Source organism: Vidua chalybeata, chromosome 2 (genome assembly GCF_026979565.1).
Source record: "Vidua chalybeata isolate OUT-0048 chromosome 2, bVidCha1 merged haplotype, whole genome shotgun sequence".
Lineage (NCBI taxonomy): Eukaryota > Metazoa > Chordata > Aves > Passeriformes > Viduidae > Vidua > Vidua chalybeata.
In genome coordinates, this window is record NC_071531.1 from 81,611,447 (window position 1) to 81,637,591 (window position 26,145).

The following is a 26,145-nucleotide window of genomic DNA, read 5'->3' on the forward strand; positions in this document are numbered from 1 at the left end:
TTTTTAGCACTGTTCCTGATACCATTCAGTGTTCTGTGAACAGTCTTTAAACTTGGTGTTTATTTTGGAGCATTGGTTTTCCAGCAAACAAATATGTGATTAGCAATTAATGGTTTTGCTATAAATAAACAAAAGTGAACAGTTCAGCTTTAAATAGTGATCTGTGCTCTGTGGAGCTTTTAATTGAGCCGTGTCTGCAAAGCTGAACGTTTCCAAACACGCAACTGACTTTGAGAGACTCCCAGCTGTGGTGACTGAACTGGCCGAGTTGGAAAGCTGAAGCTGTGGTGGTTTCAGTTAATGTATGGTTAGCTGTAAAGTGGTTATCATCTCAAATATGTATGCATGAACTGACCATTGGAGGGGGGGCAGAATCGTGGTTTCAATATGGATGAAATATTTGAACGTGGAAGGAATTTCAGCATGCTAAAGACTTCCAGTGCTGTGTTTTTCCCTTGAGGGCTGCTCTCTGAGTGGTGGTGACTGGTGGAGGTGCTATCAGAGGCTCTTCCACACAGCCAAGATAGATCTGTCTCTCCAAGTGCCACAAGTACTCCCTCATGTGCATCAAAAATAGTATTATATTCCCTTCAAAATAATTGCATTTAGCACCTTGTATGGATTTGGGCATTTCCAATGCAGATAGCTGTCCAAGACCAGCTTTGTTGGAGAGCTTTTCTTCTTACAGTGATTTAACCTTAACACATGAGCTGGAAGGAAATTTCTAGGTTTTTCTCACAACTGTTAGGTTTAAGGCTGACTCAATCTACTTTTCTATTTCCCACATGATGTCTGCAGTGTGTATTCCACTTACCTGAGAGAAAGTATGATTTATTTGACCTGATGTAGCTGTGCATTGCTTTTTACTTAGGCAGGTTAACCAACTACTATGGCCAGAGCTGGATGTAATTTTAAAAAGTAATGGCAAGAGCCCTCTCTCTAAATACTGCCTCTTAAAACAAATGACAAAATTTCTGATTTTTTTGCAGAAAAAGTTGGAGAGCAGCCACTGTATTTATCAACAATCTTTTTTTTTTTTTTTTTTTTTTTTTCCTTCTTCTTCTTTCTTTTTTCTTGTGAACACTTATGGGCTTTCAGAGTTTGTCCAAGTTTTTGGAGACTCTTTCATGAGAGGCAGATTTTGGGGAGCTGGCTTTCAGAAAGGTGGCTGCTCTGCAGTGCCTAGCAGCCAGACCCGTGTAGAGATCTCTAGCTGGTTGTAGACAACTCTGGTGTGTTGCTTCAGAAGCAGCTCCATGTCAGCCTGTGACATAGCAACAAGTGCCAACACCCTGCAGATTCCTGCCCTACCGAAAGAATAATGTTCATTGCTAAATCTAGGTTTTGTTCTCAAATCTCAAACTTGTTGAGAATCTCAATCAAAATATTTTCTCCTTCCACTTCCATCATGTTCTCTTTCTATTGCTGCATGTCACAGCTCTCTTGAAAAGATGGCACTGCAAAATCAATGATCCAATTCCTAGCCTCAAGAAAGGTATTTTTTTTCTTTCTTTCTTCCTGACTAGGTTAGTAAGATCTAGCTAGTTCTCAAGTGACTGTTCTGTTTAATTGTGTTTTTATTTAAAGGCACCTGGCTACATTCATATATCTTCTTTGGTGTAGAGTGAAAAGCTTTATCCTACAGTCTCTTTGTAAAGTCCTTCCTGGACTATCATGATTTTGATTTGGCATCTCATAATCATAGAACCATAGAATGGTTAGGGTTGGGATAGATCTTTAAATATCATCTAGTCCAACCTGACAGTGATTTTCCTTAACCTCCATTTTATGTTGTGTGTTTTACATGGAGCTGTCAGCGGTGAAGAAGCTTTTGTATATGCATCTCTATTTTCAATCTCCCTTCATTTGCCCATCTATAAAGGCCTGGACCATTTGAGCTGCTCTGCCTCCCCACACAGAGTGTCTGAGGGAGATATATAATATTTTTTTCCTTTGAGAGTAACAGCTTACTGCTGTCCTTATACCTATATACCTATTTATGGCCCTGGAAACAGTGGTTGTAAATCTCATGGACTTCTTTCTTACTATAAACTATATCCAAATAGTTTATACAAGCCTCTGCAAGCTGTCAGAAGGAGTATGTGCAGTACCCCAAACACAGAGCAGACCGGAGGCAGCAACCAGCAGCAGCTGGGGCTAGCGGGTGTGAGTTTGCAGGAAAACAACCGTGGAAGAGAGTTCACGGTGGGAGCTGAGCCTTGCGTGGCAAAGGTGGAATATGCTTTTTAAGGTGCAGGTACATCACCTTCAGGTACATCAGTGCTGCAGATCAAAAAGTGCTTATTTCATTGCTGTGTTTCACCAGATATTGTAAAAAGCTGAGATTCAGATTGCTCTAGGGTTTTATACAAAGACAATCTCGTCTCAATTGTTGTATTATTATTATGTAGCATTATTATTTGCATTATGGTAAGGGTGGAGTTGCAAAAAGCCCAGTCAACTCACTACTCAAGTCCTACTCTATGTAGCTGGAATGTGCCTGAAGGCAGGCTGTACTGCTGCTCCCCATCCTCAGCAGCCTCTGGGTGTATGAGTAGAGCTCTTGCCCCTAAGGATCAGAGGTGCGGCTTGGTAAAAAGCTGGCTGCTTGGAGGGGATCCAAATTTACTTGTGGTGAAGGGAGAACTGGGGAAAGACCAGCAGTGACAGGAGTGGGACTCGTTAATGCCGAATTTTTGCTCCTGACATTACACCTTGAAAGAACTTTCAAGCTAGGACTCCTTGGATGGGGGTCAAAGTAGGTTTATGAATAATACATAAGGGGGTAAAAAAAAGGCCAGATAAGCAAGAAATACTATCATTGAATTTGTTCCAAAAGGAAGCCCCTGTGAAAATAACTGGCTCATTTTGATACTGTCCCAAAGCATCCCCATTTTACAGTGACTAAGAAGCAGGAGCCAGGGGGATTTGAGATACACAAAGCGTGAAAACTGGATAGCAGCCTTTGTTTCCCTGGAGGCAGACCACCAAGGGACAAGCTCAAATCCTTTGTAAGGTGGCTCCCAGGAATTCACTTTTGACAGATCTCACATGGCGGCAAATTATACCTCTCTCTCCTCCTCCATTTTCCTCAAGCCACGTTTCAGCCTCGAGGGGAAAGGGAGAGTCCAACAGACCCTTTGCACCCTTTCTTTGGGAAGAAAAATGGTGCTTAGTCCCTGCTTGCAAGTGGAAGCATTTGCTGATGAACTGATACTTGGCAAAAATTGGTGTTGTATGGAAAAAATCCCCAGCACCTGCTAGCAAAACAAAGTTATTCATAACATACGGCTGGGTGGCTAAATCTTCACTTCCTAGGGACGGCCTGAATTACACTTGCTACACACTGAGTGGCCTGTCTCCCGTGTGGAATGACATGCAGGCAGCAGGAGGATTTGCAGCTCTGAGAAAGGTTAGGATTTATAGTGCTGTCTCTTGCAAGGGCTTACTCTGCAGAAATGATCCTTTTGTCTTCACCTTCTCTTTTGGGGATAAACACATCATGATATAATCATATATATGGAAAAGCAGATCTTCGTGCTCATCAGGGAGCAGGTAGCTCCATGAATATATCTCCTGTTGTAAATCTGTCAGTGTCAGTAAGGTTTTTTTGCCTCCTGCCTAGACTTGAACACAAATCTTTAATTCATTTCTGTGTGGCACATGTTCTAAATTCCTATTCTGTATTCTGACTTCTTTTCCTGGACAGTAAATTGTTAGCCTTTCCTGACTGGGTGAATTATTGTGGCGTGCAAGGAAATTGTCTGGCTAGGTGAAGTGTTATTCCAATATGCTTTTTTTTCCCCCTTACTCACTATTCATTAGACGACATGCTAATGGTATTGCCTGTGAAATGAGAGTTAAAAAATCCATGTCTCTCTCTAGTCTGTTTTTCAGCCTTGCAGGTAGACCTTGGTCTTTAAACTCCTAGATCAATATCTTCCATTTGCCCAAATAATAATTTCCATGAGTTCAGAAGAGGTTTCATTGGTTCTGTGCTATGGAAGAGACTTCTTCCAAGATGGCACTGATATACATGGACACTCACCTCCTGATTGCAATATTGACAACAGATTTGTTGACCATTCTTTTTCTATCACTGATGCAGCTTGATGAAAGCCTTTCATAGGTGACAACTGCAAACCTACCACAAGCTTTGCAATCTTCCTTGTATCCTTTCTGCAGATCCTAATGGTCTGGTCATGCAGAAGTTTTTTTGTAGTCAAATTGCTGTTGTTGATAGAAAAGAATACTGAGAAGAGTTATTCTTATGGTTAGACCATGAGAATAGATCAGCTGTTGTTGATGTTGACGTTTAAATGACAGGAGTTACCTTGGAAGATTAAGGCCACTTCCAAGGAAATCAACAGCTTCTGTTCCTGGAGCACATGCATGACTTGTCCACATACTATTTAGACTTCATGTGCATGTGATGTTACTGTTCTTCTGCTTCCCAAAAATACCTTTACGTTTTCAAATATACTGGTTTTGATGTAAAGCTGCTTAGAGAATTGTGGCAACTCTCTCAAAGAAGCAATAGTAATTTCAAATGGTAGTATTTGTCCATACTGTGAGGTCTCCAATCCTGTCCTGTGTGAGGAGACATGTGTCCTTTCCCAGCTTCACCAAGAGAAATGCAAATTAGGATGAAAACCTTTAAGTCAAGGTTTCTTGACCCCTTTTTTCCCCCCCATACACATAGGTGCATGAATACCTCGACTCTAAGAAATTTATCTGAAGTTGAGAAACTTTTTTCCTTCTCATAGCCCAGAGCTATATATGAGCTCTATTGGGTTCTTCACCCTTCACTGAAGCTGGATGTTAAAGCACAAATGAGTTTCTTCTGTCTTCAAAGGACGTTTTAAAAAGTCTTTAATGGTTGTTTCATATTAGCTAGTCACATTTCCTGAATTAATTTGCTTGATGGCCAGCTGGAAACATGCTCTCAAAATATAACTGGGCTTGGAGGCACAGTAGGGAGAGAGGAGGTGGCTCTTTTGTTATCCCTTCTGTTGCCTGCTAAAAGCTTATTCCTCCTGTTTGCTGAAGAAATTTTTCTGTTGTATTCCTTATATTTTATAAAAGACTTTTTGGCTCTTGTTTACCCAAAGATATATGCACTGTTTTCTTTTTCAAGTAGTTTATGGTTTGGAGATCTTTAGAATTAGAAAAATTAGCCTAGGGAGAGGGAGTCAAACCAAGGAACAGATAGCACTTGTTTCATATCTGCACGTGGAGTTAGAGCCACATTTTTGGTGCGTAGGAATTCTGGCAGTTCCTGGGACTTCAGTCTTCCTTTTCTGTCTGGTGGGGTGTTATGTTTGGGTGCAGCCCAAACTGGAGGTTGCCAGAGCCAAGATGAGATAAAGAAATGATGATCATACCTCTCTGAATTCCTCTAAGGAGCACCAGCCACATACAGGTCCTTGCAGCTATTCTGCATGGTTTGGGTCACATAGTTAGCCAACTTTTTCAAGGAGGAAGGGAAAATTGCTCAAATGATGAATTGAATTTAAAATCATAGACGATGTTCAAGTTTATTTTAAAGAGTATTAAAAATGAAGACACACTGTTCTATTTTTCCATTTTTTCCTTCCCAGTTCAAGGCCAGAGTAATTTATGAGAGCTAGAGTGGAAAGATTCTTGACTCCTATATTGTGTTGTTTTTTTCACTTCGTTGGGTAGTTAGAAGGGAATTGTTCCCTTTAAGTCTCTGCTGCTATTGTAGAGCAGTTTTCCTCTCTCAGAAAGCTTTTACCTTTTCCCCTGTTCCCTTTTCCCTTAATTTCCTTTTCTTTTCCCCCCCTTTTTTTTCTTTCGTACTAACCATGCTGAGCAGTACTGGGGAATTTTTTTTTTAGTAGCTCCTGCCCAAACATTTTAAAATCAAGCAAAAGTAATCACAACCTTTCTCTTCACTTTAAACATAACATTTTTTTGACAAGTAGTGCCTTTAAAGAAATGCCTCCTAATTTGCAGTGGGTTGCTTTGTACTTTGTTTCTGTAACCTATCTCATTACATTTCCTGTGTGTTAAGTATGTATGTATTATGAACTCTTAAAAACAAATATCCCAGAAGAAAGGAATTCAGTAAACGAATAAAACATTCTTGGGTTGCCCAAGTGGCAGCTTAATAGCTCATCCATTGGGACTTTCATATAATGTAATGGTGATAGCCATATAAATATATGGATAGATGAATAACTTCAATGGGGAGCTTGTTACAACTCTGCATACCACATTTGAGATCAAATCAAACTCTGAAAGTGCTACCTGATGTGAAGGTCCAATTTTTCCAGTGGCAACCATGAAATTCTACCTAAAAATACATAATCTGTGTGTCTGTGTATGCATATGTACACATAGCTAAAATATGCTTTCAGTAGCACACTCACACAATATATATATGCTGCTTCTAGGTGGAATTTAGTGTTTCAGGACTGATATTGATTGCACTGAACCTCTAAAACTTGGTGGACTATTGACATGACTGAGTTTGCAGCAGTGTGTTTGAGATTAGGTCTTAGCTCCAGCTTTCTTTAAAATTATAAGAATAAATGGAATAGGAACATAAGATTGTCATGTTATATTGCCTAGGATATACACAACTTTTTCATTAGGTTCCCCTAATCTCAGAGCTTTGTAAATATCTACTTTGATGCCTGTCTGCCACAGCAGTCTGTAACCTTGGGTAGGGCTGAAAGTAAAGTTTCAAATAATTTTTTTTTTTTTAGCAATGATATTCTCAGGAAAACTGATTTCCAGTTATGCTGGACTTGAAAACCTGATGTTGATGGCCCTGAAAGGTAGAAAGAAACCAGCTCATGCTGGGCTATGGCATGGACAGGAGAAACTAGACCACCAAATGAGACAAATAGTATAAGACAATTCATTTCCTTATTTCAAAGAATAGGAAAATTAATTTCTAGGAAGTTGCTGAACTGTAGTGATAGAAATCTAGATGCTCATATGAAACATGACATCAGTCTCTTTAGTAAGCCAGCAAAAATTGTCTCTCTCTTAGCAGGGGGAGAGATGAGTATTGTGGTATAGACAAAGGATGCTGAAGTGCTCTTCATGAAAGGCAGCAATACAGTGATTGTCTGTTGATTATTTTAATAATGCACATCATAGAAGAGGTCTGGCCCTTTATTTTCCCATGAGTTGTGTCTCATTAGAATTTCTCATTTCATTGGCTGAATTTCCTCAGCAGTTTATTGTATGTTTTGTATATATTTATATATATATTAAAAAAAAAATACAAGTAGCATAATCTCCCACACTAGTGTGAAGCAACAGCTTTTAGTTTCAGTACTCAAAAGTGATCCCATAAAGCCCCATGAAAATAAGGGACTTAGATATTTTCATACTGGTGGATTAAATTGATGAATGTTTGTTGTGCTGAAGAATATGGTGCCACTGATGGAATGAAATGGTAACAACAATAAAATGATCTTTCCTATATGAAGTAGACGAATTCCATCCTGGGACTTCTGGAGGTCAATCTGTTCCCTCATGTATGCTAGGCGTATTGGAGAATTGTTCTTATTTGATGTATGAACCGTATGGAACAAGATGTTAATCGTAGGACTCACATGCTATGCACACAGTAATTGAGTGGGCGTATTCAGAAAAGGAACTGCCACAAATGAAATTTGCTGGCTACTGGGGAATGCAGGTCCAGAAGGTGATATAATCTTACATTTTTATTCTCTTTTTAAAGAGTTTATTTCCTTTTTTTCTTTAATAGAAAAGAAAATAAGGAAACAAAGGAAAATAAGGAAAATTGCATGTGAAAATAAGTGTATTGGAAAATGAGTGCTTTGACAAACACTTGGGAGAATTGACCAAATTGATCAGTGTGATAAATAATGGGATATAGACTGTGGGATCAGGAAGTTGTGTTGTGTGTGGACATTGCAACATCAACACGATAAATTGTTTGTTGTTAGTACTGAAACTGCAGTAGTGCCTCTGTTACATTGGAGGTGATAACTAATACGAATTCATATTCCAAAACTTGCATGCAATTTATAAATCTCCTTGGAGAAGTTGAAATCTTGTTAGAAGTTTAAATTAACCTGTGTCATTGACAACTTTTCCTATCCTTTTCCTCCCTGTATTCTAGCTTGAAGAAAACTCCATTTTCTAGTAGCTTTTAAACAACGAGAACAATGTGTGTGTGCAGTGGGTCTTTCAATAGTTGCCTTTTAAAACTGATTTTTATGATTTTTCATAAGTAGCAGTGCATGTACTCTGTAACAAAGATACTTATTCCCACTGCCTATGCTAGCACCTGCCTAGTTTTCTCAGGCTTATTTCCTCTGCTTTCAAGGTAGAAGCGACAGATAAGCAGGACTTGGCTCCCACCTTCTGCAGTACCCTCCAGCAACTTTCAGCCAGTGCCTCCACTTACTCTGTCTCTACTTAACCTCACAATTTAGATTATTGGAGTGAGGCAATGGGCCTTTTCTGAAGGTATTTGTACTCAAAGTAATGACTGCATAATGACTTTCTTATTCTACTTGTTCTTGGTGACTCAAATTTCATCATTCTAAACTGACCATAAAAAAAAAGAGTAACATTTGACTATGATAGTGCCACATACATATGAAAATCCTGTCTCTCTTCCAAATATTGGGACTGAAAATGAATTTTCCAATATCCTCTGAAAACAAACAAGTTCAGCCTTAGTTGGAGCTGCTGATAAATAAGAAAAAATAATTTCTGTATGTGCTGCATCTTTCAATATAAATTTATATAAATGCTTATAGTGGATTTAATTTTTTTTTTACTGTGATTATTATTCTGGACTGTGTGCATGTGTATATGGATATGGTAGGGTCTTTTATGTTAAAAATGTGTGCATACATACATCTATGTAGTTATATATATATGTGCACATGCACATATACTACTCAGACAAGTGTGAAAATACCCAAAGCTGGTGTGAGTGTGTGTGTGTGTGTCTAGTTTTGTTAAAGATGTGGTGAATTGATGATATGTAGATTTTACTTCCGGTCACAAATTTAGTACGTCGCTTCGACATGTCACTTCACAGTACTGTTTTTGTCCCTTGATCAGCTATTTCATGTTTTCTCTCTCTTTCACAGGGTGAAAGAATGATGTGATGGACGTGAATATGGGCCGCTGGTCAGGCTCACGGCTACCTCCGTCATGCCTTGCCCTTCTGATTGTCAAGCTCCTGGCTTCCATTTGCCAGGTGGCTCACGGGACTGCCCCGCTTGGCTTTCACTTCACACATTCCACTTACAATGCCACAGTGTACGAGAATTCTGCAGCGAGGACCTATGTCAACAGTCAGACGAGGATGGGCATTACCATGGCTGACCTTTCATGGGATATCAAGTACAAAATAGTGTCTGGTGATGATGAGGGCTTTTTTAAAGCAGAGGAAGTCATCATTGCTGACTTCTGCTTCCTCAGAATAAGGACTAAAGGTGGGAATTCTGCGATATTGAACAGAGAAATCCAGGACAGCTATTTATTGATGGTAAAAGGGTCTGTCAGAGGAGAGGACTTGGAAGCATGGACAAAAGTGAACATCCAGGTTTTGGATATGAATGACCTAAGACCTTTGTTTTCACCAACCACGTACTCTGTCACAATAGCAGAAAGCACTCCCTTAAGGACTAGCATTGCACAGGTGACCGCAACAGATGCGGACATTGGGTCCAATGGTGAATTTTATTACTACTTTAAAGGTAAAGTTGAGCTCTTCTCAGTTCATCCTACAAGTGGTGTTATCTCCTTAAGTGGCCGGTTAAATTATGATGAGAAAAACAGATACGACCTTGAGGTTTTGGCAGTGGACCGTGGGATGAAGCTTTATGGAAACAATGGCGTAAGCAGCACTGCCAAGCTTTATGTTCACATTGAACGTATAAATGAACATGCCCCAACAATAAGTGTAGTAACCCACATTCCCTTCCCATCAGACAAGGAACCTACCTATGCAGTTGTTAATGTTGATGACCTAGATGAAGGAGCCAATGGAGAAATAGAATCTGTTTCTATTGTTGCTGGAGATCCTCTAGAACAATTCTTTCTGACTAAAGAAGGAAAATGGATGAATGAGTACAAAATCAAAGAAAGAAAACCTATTGACTGGGACAGCTTCCCTTATGGTTACAACCTCACTCTCCAAGCTAAGGACAAAGGATCTCCTCAGAAATTTTCTGCGGTCAAACTGGTCCACATTGCTAGTCCCAAGAAAGAAAGTATCCCCCTGAAGTTTGAAAAGGAAGCATATGATATTTTCATCAGTGAATTTTCACCTCCTGGTGTGGTGGTTGCAGTAGTTAAGCTGATGCATGAGCCACAGGGTGTGGAATATAGAATATCTCCAAGTGAGGAAGCTGAGTATTTTAAGATCAATCCTAACACAGGCCTTATTACTACTGCTCGTCCTTTGAAAATCATTGAGAAAGACCTCTATGAATTAGAAGTATATGCAAACAAAGGCAGTGATTTAAAAGCACAGGTTACTGTCAGGCTAGAGGATGCCAACGATCACACTCCGGAGTTCCAGCAGCTCTCCTACAGTTCATTTGTCAATGAAAGTGTCCCCGTGGGGTCCAGCGTTTTGGCAGTGTCAGCAGTCGATGAAGACAGGGGGGAGAACGGATACATTACATACAGTATTGCCAGTCTGAACTCACTGCCATTTACAATAAACCAGTTTACAGGTGTCATCAGCACATCTGAAGAACTGGATTTTGAGTCCTCACCAGAAAGCTACAGGTTCATTGTGAGAGCATCTGACTGGGGTTCTCCCTACCGCCATGAAAGTGAGGTGAATGTCACCATATACATAGGCAATGTCAACGACAACAAGCCCCTCTTTGAAAAAGTGGCCTGTCAGGGAGTGATTTCATCTGATTTTCCTGTTGGTGGTCACATTACTGCTGTTTCTGCAATAGACATAGATGAGTTAGAGCTTGTGAAGTACAAAATAATCTCTGGAAATGAACTTGGCCTTTTTTATTTAAGTCCAGACTCTGGTGTTCTGCAACTTAAAAAATCTCTTGTTAACTCTGGCATAAAGAATAGCAATTTTGGCCTTAAGATAACAGCAACTGATGGAGAGAACTTTGCTGATGCTATGTTTGTTAATATTTCAGTAGTTCATGGGAAAGTGTCTTCAAAGACCTTTAGCTGTAGAGAAACTAGAGTTGCTCAGAAGCTAGCAGAAAAATTGCTCAAAAAGGCAAAAGCAAATGTGAAGCTGAATTTGGAAGATGGTTTTCTTGATTTTTATTCAATCAACAGGCAGGCACCTCATTTTGACAAATCCTTTCCTACTGATGTGAAGGTTTCAGAAGATCTGCCAGTTGGTGCCACCATCCTGAGGATAAAAGCCTATGATGCTGACTCAGGCTTTAATGGAAGAGTACTTTATACAATTTCTGATGGTAATGTAGATAGTTGTTTCAACATTGACATGGAGATGGGGATACTTAGTGTTCTCATGCCCTTGGACCGTGAAAAAACAGAGCTCTATCTCCTTAATATTACAATTTATGATTTAGGTAATCCACAGAAATCTGCATGGAGACTGCTGACTGTCACTGTGGAGGATGCAAATGATAACAAGCCTGTTTTTCTACAGGACAGTTACTCGGTTAATATTTTAGAAAGTACAAGTCTTGGTACAGAGATTATCCAGGTAGAAGCCAGAGATAAAGACCTAGGATCTAATGGTGAAGTGACTTACTCAGTGCTGACAGACGCCCATCAATTTGCTATCAACAGTTCCACAGGAGTGGTGTATGTCGCAGATCAACTAGACCGGGAAGCAAAAGCAAACTACACACTGAAGATTGAGGCTAGGGACAGAGCAGAGAGTGGCCATCAGCAGTTTTCTGTTGTGCCTCTGAAGGTTTTCTTGGATGACGTTAACGATTGCTCTCCAGCCTTTATCCCATCCAGCTACAATGTGAAGGTCCTTGAGGACCTGCCAGTTGGCACTGTCATAGCTTGGTTGGAAACTCACGATCCAGACATGGGCTTGGGAGGCCAAGTCCGCTACTCACTGGTAAACGATTACAATGGGCGGTTTGAGATCGACAAAGCCAGCGGCGCCATCCGCCTGAACAAGGAGCTCGACTATGAGAAGCAGCAGTTCTACAACCTGACCGTGCGTGCCAAGGACAAGGGGCGGCCAGTTTCTCTCTCTTCTCTTTCTTTTGTGGAGGTTGAAGTGGTGGATGTTAACGAAAATCTTTATACCCCTTATTTTCCTGACTTTGCTGTCATTGGATCTGTAAAGGAAAACTCCCGCATTGGTACAAGTGTTTTGCAAGTTGTTGCTCAAGATGAGGACTCTGGAAGAGATGGCGAGATCCAGTATTCCATCAGGGACGGCAGTGGCCTGGGGAGATTCAGCATTGATGAAGAAACTGGTGAGTTTTGTTTCTAATTTCTCCTTCGTAGAGGTTTTTTTCAAAAGCAAAGCTGAGGCATAATTGTTTTCTATCCTTAACAAGAAATTCAGTTCTTCTTAACAGGCAAGATAAAATTATAAGTAAGGATTTTCCAGGCACAGCAGTGACATGATTTAATTACCCGGTTACATTCATCACTCTGTGGATGTGAAATAATACACATTTCTTTCCAGCAGCTACATGAGGACTCCATTTAGAAGGCAGTGATAGTTACAGGATGACTCGCTTACAGTCACTGCATTATCTGTTGATCACTGATCAACAGATTACTCAGGCTACCTCCACAAAGTCACAATACTCATGACTTTGAATCCAGTATTAAACCCAATGAAAGGAAATAAGGAGCATGAAAGAAAGATTATTTTTTCCTAAAACCTATTTGTGGCCTTGTTCTTGGTGCTGGGAGTAATTTTTCATGGGAGTTATTCTGGAATGACACACCATCCTGTGTAATACACTTTCTTGTGTTTATCAGTGTTGGTGTGCTTATATAAAAGGTAGAAATTCAGGGAAATGTTCATAGCTCTAAGTGAGGTGTTCTAGTTTTCCTTTCATGGCAGTAGTATTATAAACATTGATTTTAGAAAGCATTGTTAATATAGTGAAGGTTCTTCAGATGCTGAATTTTATTACCACATCACCCTATTGGAAAACATTCAGAATACTAAATATAAAAGTGTGTTTAGTAAAACACTTAAAAACTTGCTGTATAAATGTCTGATAGTTGTTGGGAATAATGGTGCAGCTGTGCACCACTAGAAGTAGTGAGGAAATTAGAAAATATTAGTCAACAGTTTCAGAAATTACATTAAATATGTTAGGTTTGTGGGTTTACTGTGGTTTGTATGTCTTCTTCTGAAGCTTTTAATTGAGAATGTGGTATTAAACATAAGATTAAAATGTATGTTTTGGCAAATTCAAACTGTTTAATCAAATGTCAACTTTCTAAACTGAACATTATGAAAAACAGATGACATCACAAATGCTGTGGCTCTCATAGTATAAGCAGAGAAAAATATTTTTATTCTATTTTTGCTACAGCCTTGCTGCTACAGCTGTACGCAGATGATTGCAGTCAAAACCTTATGTCCAGAAACATCAGACTTGAGTGTTAGAAGTCAAGAGGGCATCTAGTGTAATTTCCAGAAATGTTAGAAACTCACATATTCTACAGTGCTGATAGTAGTGGAAGGCATTCAGGCAACATTGTTTAGACATTTGGACATGTGTTTAAATATTAAGCTTCTGCATTTGAAAATGTCATCCTACCTATTTATTGAGTAGTATCAACTTCATCTCAATGGGTTCTTTATAAAGCACTGTGAGGTTGGTGCCAATGCTGCAGTATTGATACAGAAATCACAGCATTTGACATTTATTGAATTTAAAAGAGCTGGTAGGGAAAGTAACTCTGTGTGTGTCACTCATAAGTAAAATAACTAGTTTTTTTACCCTGTGCCTACCCTAGTAGAGGTGATGGCCTAGAATAAGTTGGGTCCCTTGTTCAGTAAAGCACAAATCATGTTTTAATGGGAATGGAAATTGTACTCAGTGTTCCACATTAAATATACTTATTTTCTTTCTAAAATTGAAATACATTTTGTGGAGGCAAAAAAGCCCCAAATCTCCCAAGATACAAAGATTTTTCTGCCTTTCACTCATTCACGAGTGTTAAGTGAAAATGAGCTAACCTGTGTGATTTTACTTAATCATTCCAGAAGATAATCCAGCAGATAAAAAGATTTGAGATTCTTGTTTCTGATATCCCCAAATGTTCAATGTCATATAAGCCTTCTTGAAAGCAGTTTGAAGAATGCTTTGGGTGCCGAGCTACAGCCAGGGCAGTGTGGAGGGCAGGGCTTCAGGGTTACTCCGGGTCATGCTATTGTAAGATGAATGCAGGATTTGACCTTCTGTGTCAAATAGAATGCAACATTAATATTCAACTATTGAACTGGTGGCAACTTAAATGCTGCTGAATGATGAATCAGCTTTCTAGCTGTAGAAAAGGGCTTAAGTCGCATATTGAATTAATTTATAAAGAGATAGCTGTTTATTTACTTTCAGTGCAGTTCATTTGTCACTTTTAAATTGACCAACTCTATTGGCTTATGTGCCGTCTCTCCTGAAATTTGTGAAGGTAAGCAGGAGTGTGAAGTATAACAAATCAATATTTTTGGCTGCTGCCTTAATGAAAAGATGACTGCAGCATCCATTATAATCATTAGGATATAAACTGGGCCAAATTCATCCTGATACATGAGCAAGCTGGACAGCAAGCAAGTCTGTGCTTTCAGCAAAATTCTGCTCAAACACATTATTTTTATTTTTCTGAAATGTTGCATGTTATTGGTGTTGCCCTGTGTGTTGAGTGAGATGTGCTTTTGCTTCCTGAGGCACATTGATACTGAGGAGTTCAAATGAGGAGAAGCAGGCCTTCATGATGGATACACACTGTACCATGCAGCTGCACATGTGTTGTCACGATGGCTGCTTCTTCTTCCACTACAGATGTACATAGGTGCATAATGGTGCATCTGGAAAAAATGACGCTCAGGGGAGATCTTCTCACTCTCTACAACTGCCTGAAAGGAGCTTGTAGTGAGGTAAGGGTCAGTCTGTTCTCCAAGTAACAAGTGTCAGGACAAGAAGAAATGGCCTGGAGAGGTTAGATTGGGTGTTAGGGAAAAATTATTCACTATAAAAGTTGAGAGCCATTGGAACAGGCTGCCCAGGGATGTGGTGGAATTCCATTTCTAAAAGTGTTTGAAACGTGTGGATGTCGTAGTCATGGCTATGGCTTAGTGATTGACTTTGCAGTGCTAGGTTAGTGATTGGACTCAATGATCTTGGAGGTCTTGTCAAAGTTAAATGATTCTGTAATTCTCTGTGATCTATCTCCACCAAGCTTGATCTAGCTTTTGGTGTGGGTTCCACAACCGGCTATTCTCCACTCAGGTAAGAACAGTGAATTGCAGTCAGGAAGCTTGGGAGTCGTCTCTGTATTAGTCCTTATGGATCCTTCTGCACAGTGTAAATGTGCAAATCTGGGTGCTGTTGTAGTTTGGTAAGAGTTGTGCCATGGAGTGAGCCTGGGATTCCCTTCCTACAGTGCTGCTTTTTGCCTCATGTCATATAGAATTGGTTTGGAAGATGATTGTTGTTATAGCATTCACTGCTAAATATGCCAGTTCATACATGGTAGTAACCAGAAGCATAGCAAGTATTTGCCAGAAAGAAGTGTGAATCACTTCCAAATTTTCTTCAGTGGATTTACTTTCCATTTCCAGGAGTCAGAGCCAGTACAAATCTGTAAATAAATAGAAAGTCTCCTGAAGTGGATTGCTGCACTTCCTGACCTTTCAACTCCATCTGTGGTTTTCCACTACTTTAGATAGAAAATGAAATTTCTCATGGGTTTAGAAGTCAGTCATGATTTATAACTAAAAAATCTGGTTTCAGAGTTTTCAAGAGGTTAAAAAAAATGGAGGAAGTTTTTTTGTTATTTATTGAGTGTTGATATAAATGTCACAAACATGCCATTTAAAAACCTTACACTGAGAAACATGTAATGTGATCCTTCTGTCTCCTGTTCAGAACTGCCTTTGTTTTTTTTTTTTTTCCCTGTCATGTTCATTTTTTTGGGATCCAGATATGTAATCTGTTATAAAATATGGTCGTCTACAATGAGAACTAGTCACTGCAAGCTTCTTCAAGTCAACAGAAGGAAACAAGTCACTGAGAAATATGATTCATTTGACTCTAATGTAAAAATATGAAAGAAGTTTGGTGAATCATTCTCTAAAAATGTGCAGAGGTCCTTGTGAGACTAACTCAGGTAGAGGTCTACACTGAGTGCTGTGCTTTGGTCAGATATAGCCCATCCCTGTTAACTGTGAACAAGAAGATACACTGTCAGCCTTACTGCTAGGTAATTTGTTAGGATTCCTCTCTACCAGGTGGTTTTAATCTAGTTACTGGGAATTATCTTTCATTCTGAAACCCACACATAAGTGCACTTCTAGAAATACAAAGTGGAAAAAAAATTTAATAGTGTAGGGGTGAGAGTAATGTAAATAATAGTTTATGATTTTTCATTTTCTGACAATACAGTGTTAAAGCATCTGACCCTCTTTTCTATCTACAGAAATTGATCAATATTTTATATTTGGATCTTGCAAAAGTGACTAGTAACCTTCCCCTTATGCAACTGTCCTGCTAAAGAGAAGCTGGAGCCATTTCCTCATCTTCAGTACTGCTTCCTGCCTGGTGTGCATCTCTCCTCTCTTTGCCAGTCTGCTAATTGCAGTTTCTTAAAAGAAAATTGTGTAAAACGCACTCTTTTATCTCCAGATTGTTGTGACACAAATGAGCAGACATGTGGCAAAAAATTTTGTAGTATGAGAGTATGCTCTGAGTTTCCATCACAGGTTAACTCTAATAGTTATGACTACTCTTGTGGAAATTGTCTCTGTCAGAAGTCCTACACTGTCTTATTAAAAACCTGGATTTTCTTCTCTCTGGTATGTACACCCTTGTAGTGCCAATAGCACAGCAAAGTGGTGTATTTTTGTTGTTTCAGGAGTTGGTGGCAAGTCCAACAAATGCATATGGGTTTATGATATCACCCACCTTGGGAGACTAAATACTATCTATCAGAACCTCTTTTCTGGCTGCAGTGGAGATCTGAACAACTAGTGGGAGTTCTTGACTTCTTGAAACGTTGAGTTAGATGAGATCAGGCCTTAATTGCTGGAATCCTCCTTCTCCTTTTTTTGATGATTTGTAGTTCAGCTAAACTGCATTTTTACTTTAGCTCCACTTTTTAGTCTGGCGTCTGTTTCTATATGTTAATATGACAGTCTGGCACACAAAGAGTTTCTATATTTACCCTTACACTACCCATGGACATACTGGTAATAGGAAATTATCAAAGTGAATTCTAGAGGTGCAGAGAGACGAGACAAAGTCAACATCTTCTGCTGCAGAGGCTGCTGTAGGGTTTGTCACAGTTGGTGGAGCATCATCCTGACGTGCAAGGAATTACTAACTCCACTGCACAGCGGGGAAAACTGAAGCAACAAGTTTTTTACTTGTTCTCAGGAAAGCAGAGAAACATCTTTAGTCCCAATGAAATTGAACATAAAGATAAAACAGTGGTTTTAATGAAATGCTTACGGGATCTCTAATGTTCTTGCAAAGCCCATGAGCACGGACTTAAGGAATGCTTTCAAAACTCACCAACTTTATTTTCTAGGGTTGTTCAGGAACCTGAGTCCCCTAACATTCATTAGAACTTTAAATTTAGGAGTTAGCTAGCACTAATTTCTAACCCTGTAGAGGACATCTGATAAGAATGCAATTTGTAGATGACCCTCTTAACTTAATATCTCTACGCGTTTCAGCCCTGGAATTCACATTAGCAGGCCAGTCCTGTCTTTCACAGTGCTGAAAGCTTAAAGGTACTGTTAAATGGAGGTAGAGTTCAAATTATTACAGACTCCATGGGTATATTTATGGTGCCAAGGATAATGGTCTGATCTTCTATACCTCAAAAGTGATAGAAATTCCTAACAAACTATGGCTAGAGAAGGCAGTTGGTGCTGGAAAATCCTAATCATGGCTTCAAACATCTCATAATGGAAACTAGAAACACCAGATGATATAGTTTACAATAAACCAGACCTGCCTGCACTGTTCAATCTATTTGACAAAAAGGAATTAATTTACTGGTTCAGACTCCTTGCATCTTCTTGCTGTCTCTTAAAATAGTTTTCAGTTATTTTGTATGCAGGTTGAAGGATATTTCCATTTACTACAATTTGAGTGGTGTGATAAATATTTATGTGGGACCATTGCTAGTGTTTCCTTGAAACAAAGTAAAGTAAAATGAAAATCATTGGTGAAACATGTTTTTCTTCCTCTCAGTTGTTTAATTTTATGGAGGAGTGTAGGAGCTAGTGGGTGGATCTGGGTGGACTCACTGGCAGAATTTAATTCACTGTAGGGTTTGGAGACACTAGTATTACAGATGTTATTCATCTTCCTGGAGAGTGTAGGCAAATTTCATTACCCAGAGCCAGTATTTTGGAGCCTCTTTATTATCCCAGGCTTATAAACCAAATTTTCAAGGTAACTTCAGGCCGTACCACAGGAGAAGTGCCAGTGGGTGCTGCTGGGAGGTGGTTTGGGAAAAGAGGACTGCTCACAGGGGAGACACTTGGTGCAGGCACTCATGACAAGATCATCAGCCCTCAGCCTGTCCATGGTGTCTCTCCTGAGTAGCCTCTTTGGGGAGGAGTGTGGCAGATGGATCACAGAGCACAGTCCTGGCCAAAATCTGGTCTGTCAGCCTGTATCTGTGTCAGGCAGGAATGAAGCATGCCTGAGAGCAGCTATTTCTGAGCCTGTGGTGCTGTGTTATTATTGTTCTCTGAGTTATCTCTGGCAGCTTTTAACAGTGGAAGTGGTCTTTCATATAAGATTTCTACTTTTAGGACAACAACCACTAACACTTTTTCTTTAAAATTAGTTGTGGTAGAAAACCAATAATTTTTATACAAATTCTGTGTCTGTGTGTTTATAATTTCCCTGTCATTTCTAGATGTAAATTAGTAAGGAACAAGGCTTGTCTTAATTTCACTGAAGCAAATTTGTTTAACTTTTTTTTTAGTAATATGAATCCTAAAACAATGCATCAGCTTATGAAAATATTTGCTTTAAAAGGCTCTGAGTATCATTCTGACATACTTTCAAAGTTTCCAAAGTGAGGCCAGTAATGAAGAATTGTTTTATTCAAGCTGTTCCGCTCTCTAGGTTTAAACCCCATAAAACAACTCACAACATTCAATTTTTATATCTAGCTGTAATTTGCATGATTTCCCTTCTTTGGAAAATGTTCAGAGAATCTCCTTTATTATTCAGGATGCTCCCAGTGATAGCCCATTTTGTCTCAATCACTGAGTAATTTATTTATTAATAAAGGAATGTGTAGTCTCTATTTCCTCCTGTCACCTTTATTATCCTTGAGAGATGTTTCCGAGAGCATTTTGTATTATATCTTCTGTTAGTGTATAATCCCAAAAGTGACCTCTATATTAGCTCATGCATCATCATCTATTAAATTATACCCAGGTGCTCCTGCAGAAGGCTTATCTCTAAGGGGCCAGAAAAGGTACCAAGACACAAGGTGGTGAGTTTGATGATATTAGAGGAAAATTGACTTCCAATGTCTGATGTTCAGTCTGAGCACATGAGCACCATCTTCACCCTGGCAACTGCTGAACTGTCAGCAGTTCGTGGCAGCTCAGAGAAAACGGGAGGAAAAACCGTTTTAGCTGTTCCAAAGCACTCGTGGGAGCCCAGGGCATTGAGAAGTGATGTTGTTCATGCAGAAATGCAAATTTACGAGCATATGGAGGGCAATATGGGCACTCCTCTTCAGGGGTATGCAGAGGAGCATGTTTGGGCAATGTCTAAGATTACATGGAGCCATTTCGTTGTTCTGCCTAATCCTTTGCTGTAACAAGTCCGAGACAGAGAAAAATCTCCGCTGGCTAATAAAACTGAGGACCCATTTTGCTGTCTGACCTTGCAGCAGGTTGTGCGGCTTTTTAGGGAGCAGTAGAACTGGACAGAGTTAATCAGGAATTTGTAGAGCTGGTTTGGAGTGATAACACTGGACTGATCATGCATCTCTTCCCCTGCTTGAATACGTAGGTAGGCTCAAGGATTTACCTTGGAAGCTGGATTAAAGCGTACTTTCTATAAAGCTGTTTGCAGTTCAAGGACTACAAGTAATGGTTAATCAATCAGTTGCTTGGAAAGCTTTTCCAAGCTTTCATTGCTAAAAATTGTGTCAAATTGTAAGGCTGTTTGGCTAATTTCGGTGTTGGAGTCTTAGAACTTGTTAGGTGTTTGCCAACAAGGTAAAAATAAAATGAAATTAAAAAGCCCTTCCACTGTCAGATCTCTTTGAATTCACATATACATGTTTACCTGAAAATAGATGTTTGGAGATGAGCTTCTGTAGCTCATTGAACAGATTATTTCAATCTGTAGTCTGCTGTTTAATGTAAACATCTTTATTGCATTTTTTACACTTATGGTGTCTTATTAGCATTGAAGTGTTGCCAGTAAGAAATAACTGAGAGAAAGCCAAACAGAGTGCATGTGGGGAGGGGGTTTTCATAGCAGTTGGTTTGCGTTAGGTGTTTGCATTAATACATCTGTGTATCTCGGAGTGAAGTTGTCTGCTGGCATTGACCTGGTCATTTTGTCCAGGGTGAACAAAAGGGGTAGATCCATTCAGTTGTGGCAAGAAGTTTGTTCCAAGTGTTGCTGCAGTGTTCCATTAGAATGGGAACTGTATGAAGGTGCAGGACTCTGTTTCCTCCATGCTGAGAGCTGGGTACATGCCAGTACATCCCCACCTAAATGACTGGGAACATCAGGACATGCTGTGGCACTTACCCACCCCTCCATTGAGATACATGTGTGATTTTTTGCTTAAGAGCAAGATGTCTCAACTTTGCAGCTGTTACCCACAGGAGACGGTCTGGTTACCCCAACCCTCCTTGTGAGGGAGGCAGCCTGAAGCTACTTCTCTTACGAAATGTTTTTCAATTACTTTGATGATAATCTTGGAGTTGAGCAAAATGTGCTCACTGTACATGAGCAACAATTCTTTAAGGTGATGGATATGAAAGGTGAGAGTAATCTCATGGTGTGTGTTTTCAGCAGCTCTCTGCTTCCATTGTGATGGCTAGGTCTGCCTGTCTTTCACAGCTGAAGCTTTTGGTTTTTCAGTTTTGCTAAAATATGCATAGCAAATGAATTTCTGATTTTAGATCTTTGCAGCCCGTAATGAATTATTTGCATCTTTGTTTGGGAATTTTTTGTCTTCATTTGAAAATTTCACTGAGAATTTGTGTTCTGGAAATGTAACTTTATGTATATGTCATTAAAAATGGTTTTGCTTCATACCAGTGGTTCACTCTGTAGGGTAGAGATTTGGCAAAAGAAGAAAACAGATACTGGGAATCAGTTAATTTTTTTGCCCAAAAACTTTATTTTTGCATGAGAATAACTATGCGATTTAATTAAATTTGCCAGAATACTTCACAGTCCCAGAACACCTTTCATCTAAAGTACACAAATTATTTTCCACATTTTAATGAAGGAAGCTCTTTGATGTACAATGCTTATGGTAGTTTCTACTTTACTGAAAGGTGTAGATAAGTTAATAGTTTGACATGTTTTTCTCTTTTTTTTGAAAGGGAGGAATGACAATGCACAAATTCATTAAAAGCCATGGGAACTTCAGGTGTTTGGCATCTCTGTGATGAAACTGTACTTATCCACAGCAAATAGGGGTGGATGGGACAGATTCTTCTGAGTCCCAGCCTGTTGTTCCATGTAAGACCACCCTTCTTAAACTGTACAGGATCTTGGAGCTGGTTTTAAAAGGGTTGGATTTTACTGTTTCTTTTTGAGATAGTTTGTAAGGATGAACTGGTTTGGTTAGCTCTGCTCTACTACCACTGGCTATGTTAGTTTGTTTTGGTTTTTACTGTGCTTTAATTATCATTTAACAGTAACTCTTTGATGATGGCAGGTTGTAGCGTAAGCCACTGTCAATGATTAATGCAGCTTCCTCTGGGGTGATAACCTTCTGGTTTGCTGTGGGGGAAAGAGCAGTGGATAGACACAGCCATCAGCAGTGAGGGTCAGTCCAGGGATAACCAGAGTCCCTGGGCTGCCCACAGGACTGGCAGCTGGACAGAAAGCTCAGCTGGCCTTTGGGAATGATTCTTCTGGCTGGCTCTGACTGGCTGTGGGGGCCTTCCCAATATGGGGCAGACTTCCTGGTATGGAGCAGCCTCCCTCACTTTACCCTCTCCCAGACTCATTCTTCTCTTTAAGTAAATCCTGAAGACAGCAGATTGAGCCCCTGTGAGCTCAATACAGCTTCATTGGAAACAGCTTCCATTGGAAACATAACAAACATTTAATGTGCTATTTTCACTCCCACGGTACCAGGGTAGGGCAGTCTGTTCCATGCCTTCTGTACCTCAAATTAGTGATGTGTCTTCATCTCCACGAGGAGCATTTGCTAATGAGATGAGATGCTTTTTGTGAGTGTGTGGCTCCTTTGCAACCCAGTGTGGGTCTGCCTTTAATGAGGTATCTTCCTTTTTGGAACACTCAGTGTGGGCAGTAGTTCAGTGTGGGCAGCAAGCTGCTTCTGAGGTACAGAGTGTCATGCTGGAGACAAGCAAAATAATCAAAAAAGGAAGATTGTGCCCATAGTGACATTTGTAAAGGAGATGGGAGCTGTTTATGAGGCAGGGCCAGGACTGACATTTAGCTATGCCTGGCTAAAGGGTAAAGAGCAAAATCTGTTTCATAAATGTGACCTAATGAATTTATGACTGCTGATTCTAAAGTTTGTCCCCCCATCAGTTTATTGTCAAAACCTGTAGCAGCTTCTCTCTAAAAATGAAGGTAATACCTAAATAATGTTGGAGTTTTTTCAACTGTAAAAATTGAATTTGTTGATGCTGGAAGTAGAAAAAGCCCTTCAGCTGGTGCTGTTGCTGGCCATAGCCACTGCTGCATTGCAAAGTGCTCTACTCCTATATTGTTAGGAGCACAGAAGGGTTCCTGTTGTCTTTGTGTAAACATACCAGTGTTTAAAACTTTTTGCATATGCTTCTGCTCTTTCATGGGGATTTCTTTTAATTGCTTAATCTTTCATAATGAACATTAATCTGTCACTGGCAAAGATAAAACCCAGCTAATTCTCAGAAAATCTGTTTTTCTTTCTCTGTACCCACAAATTAAAACTCATCTGATTACAGTTGGAAGCTCTATCTACACATTTAATGTGGTCAGAAATAACTGTATGGTCACCCTGTCAATCATAATCCAGTCCACTTTAACAAGAGGGTTTAGACTTTGCTGGCAAGTCCCTGGAGGGTATGGGAACCTCTGGTAAAGGGGCCATGGATTCCCTTTCCCTGATCATGTGGATCTAGGAGAGACAATCTTACTGGTAGGATTCCTAAAGGGTTGAAGTATACACAAAAAATCCCCCAGCCAAGCAAACTAACAGCAGGCTTTTGCAACTTGAATTGCTTCTGAAGAATCTCATGTTTTCAATTAAAAAAGGCTGTGATTTCCACTCCCTTTATACCTGGCATTTATCTGTTCTGAAAGCAGCAGAGGCAGCCCATTCCTGGACCTGAGTGCTGTTTCCTACTACCTCCTCTCCATGGCTCTGCTTTTTCCCACAGCCACTGGTGAACCAGCTCAAGAAAGCCATGAGGGAAGAACTCATTTTTTTGAGGAAAAGAGTGGGGGGACCAGCTCCCTGGTTGCATTTAAAGGCCTTGCAAGCGCAAGCCATTTGGGTTGACTAGAGAAGGAGATCAGGTGCAAAGCAAAGTATTGCATTGCCCTTTTGATGCTTGTGGCCCTGTGGGTTTGGGAACATCCATGCACACAGCTGCAATGGTGTAATTCATGTCCTTGAAATTCATGCTGACGTATAGTAGACATTTACTTGTTGATATGGGAAATTCGTAATCCTAAAATTTGTTTTGTAGAAGTTGCTGGGTGGAGAGCCAACCTAATAAACTAGAAGTGAATTTAGTGTGATTGAGGAATGGCTTGGAAATAACACGTGCAAGAGCTACTGCTTTGTCCTGGCTTTGGTGTGGAAGAGGCAGTTGTGATGGAGCGAGCAAGATGTGTGCTAATGTGGGGATTTGGTGTGTTAGCCTATTGGGATGCTTATTTGCTACATGGTGTTTATGGTGTGGGTCCCTGGGCCTTGAGCTGAAATCACAGATCAGAACAACTATCAGATGGCTAAAGCTGCTTACTACATGTCACGGAGAGAGACAGAATCCCTCTGGCAGTATAACTAACCTTTTCATTCCTCACTTTACCTGTCTGTACAATAAGTCTAATGATCATCACATTGTCAAAGGCAGTTTTGTGCCAGTTGTTATGCTTGCATGATTAATGGCTTTAAAATGCTGTGAGTGATTTTGATGGAAACACATACCAAAATACAACGCAGCAACTGGGTAATGCAGTCACTTGGTATTTGGAGGGTGTTAAAATAGAAGTCCCTTCAGGAGTTGCTTCTTCCCAGTTTGATTTCCCAGGAGAACTGTAGAATCACAGTGACCTATTTAAGCCAGTACATTTATTCCAAATAATTAACGATAGAAACATTACACTGACTGCACTGGACGTATTCAACAGCCATGTGCTTAGGTTGCTCAGTCATTCCTTTCAGCCTTCCAGGGGTGAGTGATGCTTCAAATCCTGGCTCACTGCAGTGCAGTGGGTGGAAACAAAATGCTAAATAAATTTCAGGATCAAATGAGACAAATCCTTAATGTTGCTCCCTGCATGCCATAATTGCTGTGTCTCTGTTTGACCTGGACAAGGGGCTGGCTGTGATTTTGTGTTGCAAGTATGATGCATCATTTTAAATGGATAAAAAATGAAGCTACAATATTGTTTTTAGCCATTCTTCCCAGTTGTGGAGCTGATAGCCATAGGTGGATAGAGCTGTTGAACTTTTGCCTTGGGAAAGCATTCCTTTTAAGACATAATGGGAGACCATTTTGGTGGACTCAGAATTTTTTGGAATTAGGCTTCTGGCTTTCAGGTACCATGGGAGAAGGCCACTTTAATATTCCTGAGACAGGTAATACTTTTTAGTGATACCATACATAATTTATTGAGGGAACATGCTAAGATAGGGCTCTGCTGTTGTCCAGAACCAGGATTTTTGTGCCCCAGAGAGCAGGAGCACCTCTAGCCCAGCATGATCAGCTGCAGGACAGTAGATAGCAAAGCGTGCCAAAAATATGCAGGTTTTGTGTCCATACTATGGGTGCAGTGTGAGTGTAGCATGGAGGGAAAGCTGTAGATGAGAGCAAAGTGCAGCAGAAACTGATTTGAAGATTCTCTCTGTTTATCTAAATAAATAGTTCTGGCAGCTGCTAGCTAACTTGCCAGCTTAGAGTATTTTCCATGTCAATAAAGAGCACTGCCATGGTGTCCTCATTTTAAATCCAATATGAGGCTCACCAGAAGTGACAGAAATAAAGCTGAGCTACTAATTCCCATTTTTGGGTTTGGGGCCAGGAATTTTGAGGCAGCATGCAGAAGCTGGGGAAGCAGATTAATGCTGCTTGCAGCACGTGCTATTTTGGCTTAAAAACGTGCTGAAACAAGATGTGTCTACCATGGCTTCATGCCTTGCCAAAATATATGCTGCATTGTGTGGCATAGAAGGTGGTAGTTGTTTTAGGGAAGCATGCTCTGCCATATCATATTCCTCCCATTTTGATTAAGCTTAGGAGTTCTACCCCACAAGCAGAGTTGCAGACTTCTCCTTTCTTTCATGTGATGCTTGACCTTCTCTGTTTTTCTTGGCTTTTTATCGTTTTTTCTTCATGTTTCTCTTCCCAGTACCATCTAAATTCCAAGCAATTCTCCATCAAACCCCTTGCACTGCTTCAACTCCATAATCAGTTGGGTGGGTTTTTTTTCAGTTTTTCACTAACTGGAGATAAGCACAGGACTGGAAACATTCCTAAAGATTTCAGGAATCTATAGTGATTGGGAATAATTTGATTTGCCAGTGTCACAG

At 40.0% G+C, this 26,145-nt stretch overlaps 1 protein-coding gene across 1 annotated transcript in view; it reads left to right on the forward strand.

Annotated features, from left to right (window-relative positions):
* Positions 1-26,145, forward strand: part of FAT3 (FAT atypical cadherin 3) — a 334,025-nt gene that overhangs the window by 11,400 nt on the left and 296,480 nt on the right. The window contains exon 2 of the mRNA XM_053935206.1: positions 9,114-12,425. Coding sequence (XP_053791181.1) covers positions 9,131-12,425 — 3,295 coding nt within the window. The 5' untranslated portion in view covers positions 9,114-9,130. The remainder of the gene's footprint in view (positions 1-9,113; positions 12,426-26,145) is intronic.